General features: G+C 41.4%; 1 protein-coding gene across 2 annotated transcripts in view; it reads left to right on the forward strand.

Moving 5' to 3' along the window:
• plxna4 (plexin A4) overlaps window positions 1-6347 on the forward strand; it is a 300862-nt gene extending 294515 nt beyond the window's left edge. For both annotated transcript variants that reach the window (XM_079493988.1, XM_079493989.1), the window contains exons 33-34: window positions 1220-1370; window positions 1471-6347. In XM_079493988.1, coding sequence (XP_079350114.1) covers window positions 1220-1370; window positions 1471-1566 — 247 coding nt within the window. In that variant the 3' untranslated portion in view covers window positions 1567-6347. The remainder of the gene's footprint in view (window positions 1-1219; window positions 1371-1470) is intronic.
• The last annotated feature ends 2382 nt before the right edge of the window (window positions 6348-8729 follow it).

Below are 8729 nucleotides of genomic sequence, written 5' to 3' on the forward strand. Positions count from 1 at the left end.
ATTCATAGAAGCCAGCATGTCGTCCATGGATTGGTCACCGAAAAAAAATACCAATCTACAAACTATCAATGTGTCTAAGATCGGCTGTTTTCAAAGCATTTTCCATAAAATGCTAATGGTCTCGGATATGTCATATAAAACAAGGGCCTCAGTCTGTGATTTCTCCCCCCTGGTTGCCAGTAAACAGCAGGAACAATAACCGACAAAATCATCCTAACTTTACAGATTGTTTTAATTGTTTAGGAAACAACGCTAGTGTATGTGTGGGGGCTCCTTCCTTTCACACGGTTTCACAAATCACATAATAGGACTTATTGGGCCATACAACATGTTTTCTGTCGTGAGATTTGATTTTGCTTTGATCCATGCGTCCCACGGCCGCACATCTGCTGTGTGATATCCTGCCAATTCCGGGCAGCAGTGGTGGAAAGTACATTTACTCAATTACTGTAAAGTACAATTTTGAGGTAGTTTTACTTTGCTGGAGTATATCGAATTTTCAAATACTTTATACTTCTACTCCACTAAGCGGCAAATATGGTGCTATATATCCACTACAATTATTTGAGAACCTTATTACTTGTTACTTAGTAGATTTAGATTAGTATTACAACATATACATTAACCACTTTAGTCCTATATACAGTATACTTCGATTATTTGAAAAATACTTAAAAAATCTATTTTCACAAGATTTGTATATATTTTTAACTATCTGCATAATGAGTACTCTTACTTGAAGTATTACGTTGATGCACTTTTGTACTTCTACTCAAGTCAATTTTGAATACTCAACTTTTACTTTACTAACAGAGTATTTCTACATTGCTGTTTTGATACTTTTTACAGTAAAAGTAATTAAGTAAATATAAACAAGCAAACATGAGCTTCTTCCATCACTGCCGGGCAGCAGTGTAGCACGTATGTCGGCACCACGGGCGAGTCTTAACCCACCACGTATGGCGGCACCACGGGCGAGTCTTAACCGACCACGTATGGTGGCACCACGGGCGAGTCTTAACCGACCACGTATGGCGGCACCACGGGCGAGTCTTAACCGACCACGTATGGTGGCACCACGGGCGAGTCTTAACCGACTTCAGAACCGTGTTTGTTGTTGTGTGAGTAGTAAAACTGTATTCTCTATCTCTCTCTCTCTCTCTGTCTCTCTCTCTCTCTGTCTCTCTCTCTCTCTCTCTGTCTCTCTCTCTCTGTACAGATATTACTCTGACATCAATAAGATGCAAGTTATCAGCGACCAGGACATGAACGCCTACCTGGCGGAGCAGAGTAGGATGCACATGAACGAGTTCAACTCTATGAGCTCCCTCAGTGAGATCTACTCCTACGTTGCGAAATATGCTGAGGAGGTAAGAAACAATGTGTTTAAAGGGGATGTTAATTATTATTATTATTATTATTCTAATGTATTTAATTAATTCATTAATTAATTGTGTGTGTGTGTTGCAGGTGGTGTGTGCACTGGAACAGGACGAGGGCGCCAGGAAACAGAGGCTAGCCTTCAAGCTGGAGCAGGTGGTGGCCTTCATGAGCCTGGAGAGCTGAGGACCGCACTTCCCAGGGTGCACTGGGAAAAAGACCCCGTCAGAAACCAAGCCGTGCCTGAGCGAAGACCCGTACCACCCCACCCCCCCACCCCACATCTCATCATGTGACTTCCTGCCTTCTTCCTTTTTTTCAAAGATGAAGACTTCCTTCCTTGATTCCTTTTTTTCTTCTGCTTCCTCTTCCCAATTAAAACGAGCGTTTTTGGTTTTCCTCATCCGCTCTGCTGCATAGACTAGTGAACCTGAGGGGTGGCTGAAGCTACAGGACCACATCTCCCATCATGCAACGCGGGAGTGGCCTTGTTGTCTTCACCACACAAAGGGTGGCTGCTTTGTCAGCCGGCCATATTGGCATACTTTACCTCCAATCCTGTCGGAGGGAAAGAGAGAGAGAAAAAAACAAACATTTTATGTTGCCTTCAAGAATTTAACGCTGGTAGATACAAGTTTTTTGAAATCCACAACGTTGGGTTTGTTTCCATTTTGTTCAGAACTTTTTTTGAAATAGGATAGTTAAAAATGAAACCATCTCTAGAGTCTCAAGTTTATTGTAGTGCTATATTCAGTATACAGAAATCAAAAGGAATATAAAACGAGGACTGCAAGCCAAATGATCACCTCCCGGGGAGATACGAAAATAAAAGAACGCTAGGACGGTTTGCCAAGTTTACACTGTACTTAAAGAGTAAATGACATACATATCTGCGAGATTTGAGAAAGAGTCCAGGCAAACCTAGAATGTTCCTGATGTGTTCTTTCAATGTAGCTGGAGTTGTTATTTAAGAAATAAGACTTGATAAGGGTTTATGGAAAACCTTGACTGACACTTACACCTTAACAAAACAACCCTGTCCCGCTTTCGCAACATCGGCCCTGCACACATAACGCAATTTAAAAGTCCATGGCAACCAGGGTGTCGCTTGCCGAAAATAACAGATCTCCGAGCTAACGTAAAATACCAGATCTTCGAGCTAAAGCTACAGCTTAAAGACCCGTTCTTTTCGGTAAGCAACAATGTTGTTCTACGGACTATTATAGGCTTTACAATCTCAAACTATCATGCTTTTTCCGTCCATCTTGGCTTACGCTGGCTACTGCAAAGAAAACAAAATACAAAAACATATTAGGCAAAACCTTCACCCCTTCTGAGAAGCACACAACAAACTATTGACGGCGGTGATCCGGCTGCTTTTACCTGAACACCAGGAGCAGCTGTGTTCTCTACCAATCTGGTGTCACCCACCTATGGAAACACCATTAAAGCACACACACACACACACACACACGGCTACACACAAGTCAACAGCTGTCCGAACACCCTGACCGTCCTACGCATCTACAGTGGTCTCCTACTGGTTCCGACACCGTGGGTACCTCTAGGTGTCGCTCACCAGTAGGTACCCTTTTGTTCAACTTCCAACCCCTCGTTCCGGAACCCCACATCCATGGAAGGGGAAGAGCTGACTGAAACATAAACTGTGGATGGAAAAGACAGTTAATGAGATGAAAATGATCGAAACAGATGCCCGTAAGAGATGGGTGTGCTACCTTGGAGGGGAAGGGAGGGGAGGGGGGGCTGGGTACTTCCTTTCACGAGATGTTCTGATTTACAAGACTTTATCAAACAAGATGGACTCAGTCGGTCAGCCAAAAAAAACAAAAAAAAACAACAACAACCAAAGGAGTTAGGCATTTTCGAAAACGGCTGGAAACCTGTTTGAAAAGTGCCACTGAGGAACCGACAACAACAAAAAAAGGACTTTGAGACAGAAGGAGAATAATCCCATATGACAGAAAAAGATAAAAGTATCCTAACTGGAACTTAAAAAAAAAAAAAAAAAAAACCTGTGTGATTTTTCTGACCTCAGTGTTGTCGAGAGGCGAGGTGATGATGATGATGATGCTCTTCATCGTGGCTATCGGCACACACACATCCCCCTCCCTAGCACCCCTATCCCTGTGCCCTTCCCCTGCGCTCCTTTCTGTCCGGCTCCCGACTTGAGTTTTCCGTCTTTGTTTTTGCACAAGCGCTGGAGACGGCAAAGCTAGTTGCGTTCCTGTATTAATGTAGTTGTCCTAAATAAGCGGCGGCGGGGGGGTGGCCATCTCTCAGCCTCAAAAAATAAAATAGAATAAAAAACTGTAGTTTGATAAAGGCCGATTTATGCTCCGTCGCTCGACAGGATTGTGAATCCGGCTCGACGGACCAGAAAAGGTAGATAACGTTGTGAAGCTTCATGACAGGATAAACAGGGAAAATGACAGATATTAAAAGTAGCCAAGACTTGTTGGATGTGAACCCCACCCCCTACTCGACAGGAGAGGGCGATAGAGAGACTCTGGAGCCGCCCTCCTTTCTTTTTGACCTCGAACCTTTCATTTGCCTTGACGACGTGCCCCATGTGGTGATGTGAATGTGTAAAGACCGCCCAGGTCCACCATGGGTCCTTTATTGGCTTTTTAAGCGCATGTAAGACATTAAAAAAGTATAAAAATGAAAAAAATCAATTAAAGAAACTTTGGGAGAAAAAAAACAACAAAACTAAAAAAAAAAAAACAACTAAAAATGGAAAAATGTGAGAAAATTAAGCCTTGCAAGATGATGTGGATGTTCTTTTATATTTCTTTTGCTTGGAAGAATAGAGATGGGAAAAAACAAACCTTGGGATTTGTTCATGTTATAAAAACGATAACTTTCGTTTGAGGTGGAACCTTTATCCAGTTCAGCGACCCCCCCCCCCCCCCCCCCACCCCCACCCCAGTTCAGAATCATGATTTTTGTGAAGTGTTAGATGCTAAATGAAGAAGTGGTACCTTTAAAACAGATATTATATACCCTTGCATGTCGACCTATTTGGATGTTATGAAATGGAACTGCCTTGCAATCAAAGATATTTATCTACTTCTACTAGCGACTTTGAAGTGACTCAAGCAAACGGTTCTTTTATAGATGATCACGAATTGATCTACTTCAAAAATACATAACCCATATTTTTCGAGTGTTTTTTCTTGTGCGTTCTACTGCATCCTGTTCTACCTTTTGCCTTGTTCCTGTCCTCATTGCTTTTAGTTTATTTTTTATTTTTTGGTAGACAGACTCGACAGCCTCGCTGTCTTCGCTGCTATTGCATTATTATAATAAGTGTTGTTTTCTGGGTTTTTGATGTGTTATTTTGTCATGGTTTTTATTTTCTAGTGACTGCAAAATGAGCTTGTGTGTGTCTTCCTTTAGAATGTGGCACTTGGAATCTGTTGAAAATGTTATTTCTTCTTTACCCACCCGGTTGAACCAATTTGCATAAAGAAATATTAGGCTAATTGATGGATGTTTGATTTGGGATACTGTTACTGAGCAAGTTACAAGTGCTTTGAAGAGAAAAGAACATAAGATTGAATCTTCTTTTATTTTAAGCTATAATAGATATTAATTGAAAGCATCAGTTTGCCCAAATACCACAAATCACTTTTCCTTTTTAGCCTTTTAATTAAAAGAAAATTCAAGCCCAGTTAGTCCTTAAACATTTAATAATTCATAATTTTTGATTACACACACACACACGATTGTCTTTGAACTATAGACATTAACTCTGATGCTAGACCTTTTTTCAAGTTTTCTAGATTAAAATGTCTTCTTTTTTATGTTTCTAAGCCATTGTGTCAAATGTGAAATTCCTAAAATAACTCATCATTTTGTTCTCAGAGCTGTACAGTTAAGATGAATGTCCGTACCTAGAGGGGGTACATTCACAAAGTTATTTTGGGACGTGCTATGTAGTTTTGACTGTTTTCATAGCTGCGGGCAAATCAGCAATGATTTAGAACTGAAGAAAAATTAGGGATTTTTCAAGTAAATAGTAAATAGGATTTCAATGAAGTGCATTCCTGCAACCCCCTTAATCTTGATGAGCCCCTCTTGTTCGTGTAGACCTGTGGTTCCCAAACTGTAGGTCGGGACCCACATTATGTTGGGTGGCCCCCAGTTGATTGGCTTAATGTGCAACTCGACAGTAAACAGGGCATTTGCACGTTTCTAAAGTTACAATTTAAGGACTTTTAAGACCTTTTTAATAACAAATTGGCCAAACATTGTGTGAAAATAGCTGATCTACAAGCTCACAACACCATATTTTCACAATACTTACTGTATATGAGCAACTTCACGTCAAATTAATGTAATGCCCACAATTCCAAGTGCTTGTCAGGTGGTCCCCAGTTCAAATATGATTATTGGGGGGGGGGGGGGGGGGGGAACCCTTGATGTAGACGTGTATATTGTGTCTAGATAGCCAAAGTATCCTCTCATAGCCCCAAGTTATTTATTGAGTAATGTTGGGTAAACGTCCTGGACTGTTGTTGTGAATCTGCCCCCCCAGATGTGACACCATTTGTTCCATGTTTCCATGCCCCCAATCCCCCCCCCCCCCCCCCATCTCCCCGGCAACAAACGACGTCGTCCAACAAACCAGCGTCTTGTGTTGCCGAGAGCAAGCGATAAAGTTTCCACCTTCAAACGTTTTGTAGGAACTTAAAAACGTCCTCCTAGCTCAGTGTTATAGCAGGTGTTACAGCGAAAAATACTTTTACCAGACCCATGTTTTGAGAGATAAAAGAGTATCTTATTGAGAGATAAAAACGAAAACCTGGGGGATATAAGGCGAGCTTCTCTAACTTTGTTATAATTAATTGTATACCTGTGTATGTAAATATAATGCATTCCTATTTTGCAGTCAAGAACAAAATACTATTTGTAATATAGAATAAAATTTATTATGAAACCAACAGTGCCTGGTGTTTTTTTTGTTGTTTTTTTTCGGCGTTCGCAGTGAGGTGCAACCAAAGTGCATGATTAACCCATTAAGACCCGAGTCCGGTTCCTCGAAATCATCTCTGTCGGGTGGAAACCTCGTATGTCTAAAACTGTTACTTTTCAGGATTCAAATTCAAAAACATCAAACAGATCTACAAGCTCAAAACGTGTCGATTCACGACGCATTTCGAGCTTGTGGATCTGCTAGTTAAGTTGCTTTTGTGCAAAAATGTGCAAAATGTATGCAAAAGCACTAAAAGTTAGAATATGGAGATGAGCGGTTTCTGCCTGACAGCAACGAAAACGAAAAATGTCTTCTAAAGTATAAAAAAAAGATCTATAGATTACACAGATGCAGTACCGGTCTTTATGGGTTAATTGAAAACAGTCAGTCACTATTGAATTGTGCATGTTTACTTGCCTCAGAACAGCAGGTAAAAATGAAATGCTGGAGGCAACTGTAGGGAAAATTGCTCCATGAAATATTATTATGGAGCATGCTGTGTGCAAGTACTGGAATGCTTCAGGATTAAACAATCTTCACTTCTGAATATGATTATGAAAACTATAGCAAAAGCAGAGTAAACAACTTATTTTAATGTGCAGCATCACTGAAGTATATACGCCTCAAATGATAAACAGCAGCCACGCACGTCGCACACCTGAAATCAGTTAAGAAATCCCACAGCACGTTGGCAGATGTTGTCTATTTGTTTACAACAGTTTACAACAGCATCAATATTTTAAATGATGTGTTTTGTATAGAATGATTGTGTCCAATTTAATCTCACGCAAACGGGTGCACATTATCTCTATAGTCATGTGATCAAGACGTATCCTGATTGGCTAAAGTTTGCAGGAGCGGTCCGTTTTGAACAGTGGGTGCACCATTCACCTGGATACACACACACACACACACACACACACACACACACACACACACACACACACACACACACACACAAAGCCACATTTCCATCTAAGACAAAACCTCATTGAACAAAAAGTTAGAAAACGAGGCTTCATTCACAAAATGTGAAGAGAATATACAGTATAATGAATAGATTGCATGTGAATAAATAAGTAATACTCAGCTGATATCAGGCCATATCACTTTTTCTTGGAACAAACAATATACTTACAATCTTGTTCAAAACAATGAAAATAACAAATTATATTTGTATTGGTATGACCATGACGGGCCACATATACATTAAGCAGGGGCCGCGGGTTGAGTAGCACTGGTTTAGCGGCTCCATCTTTTTCTCAACATGTCCCGATAAGTACGGATCGAAACCTGATATTTTGTGCGTGCGTGCGTGCCAAGCACGTGTCCGTGAGTGTGTATTGGTGGAGGGGTGGGTCAGTGACAGGAGATGAAACGGAGTGCTCCATGTGAGGAGGAATGAGCCCACAGACTGAGGCGTATGGCAGAGTGGGTGGGTGGGTGGCTACAGACGGGGGGGCGTGAGATTGAATTGGCCCTGTGTCACTCTCCATATACCATGCAGTGAACTGGGAGTAATGGAGAGAGAGGGGAGGGGAGTCAGGACGGCGGTGGTGGAAAGTTCTATGTACATTTGCTTTATTCCAATTTTGAAGTACTTTACCCATTGTTGTTGGGTAGAATCCTCGTATCTCCATATTCTAACTTAATGTTGTTGTTGTTTGTTTTCATGAAACAATGCCCTACTTGTAAATGACACCAGAGCACCGTGCACTACTTGGTCATACAGTGTCCAGTATCTGTGTTTTGAGCTTGTAGATCTGCTATGTTGATACTTTTGAGTTTGAATCCTGAAAAGTAACAGTATATTCATATGAGGTTAATTCCACCCGACAGAGCTGATTTCCCTTTGTCAAGAGCCTACATGCTGCACCAAATCCCGGCACCTTTCTGACATGTTGGTGCCAATGCCTTTTTCTGAAATAAAAGTAAGTTGAAAAAAAAATACCATTACTCCCAGTGAACTGGCAGTAATAGAAAGATGGAGGGGGGGTGAAGAGGAGTGAGGAGGGCCATCCTAATATTCTGACTAGTGAGCTGGGAATAATGGGCAGGAGGCGAGCGAATGGCTGTAGATTGGGTGAGGGGTTGAGAGCTCAGGAGGATGATGGAGACTCCGTTATGATTGCTTCACACACAGGGGGGTGGTATTTCACACCCCTGTGACCGTGCGTGTGTGTGTGTGTGCGTATGTGAGAGAGATATGGCTTTTCAGTTCCTCCTCTTGAGCTATGCTCCTAACATCTACAGGCCACATAAATACTGTGTAGTCCAGTGTAGAAACAAAATCATTTAAACAATGCCATGCTACTATGTCGTCTATAGTCTGAATAAATGTTTCACTCAG

This window comes from Electrona antarctica (assembly GCF_951216825.1).
Source record: "Electrona antarctica genome assembly, chromosome: 23".
NCBI lineage: Eukaryota > Metazoa > Chordata > Actinopteri > Myctophiformes > Myctophidae > Electrona > Electrona antarctica.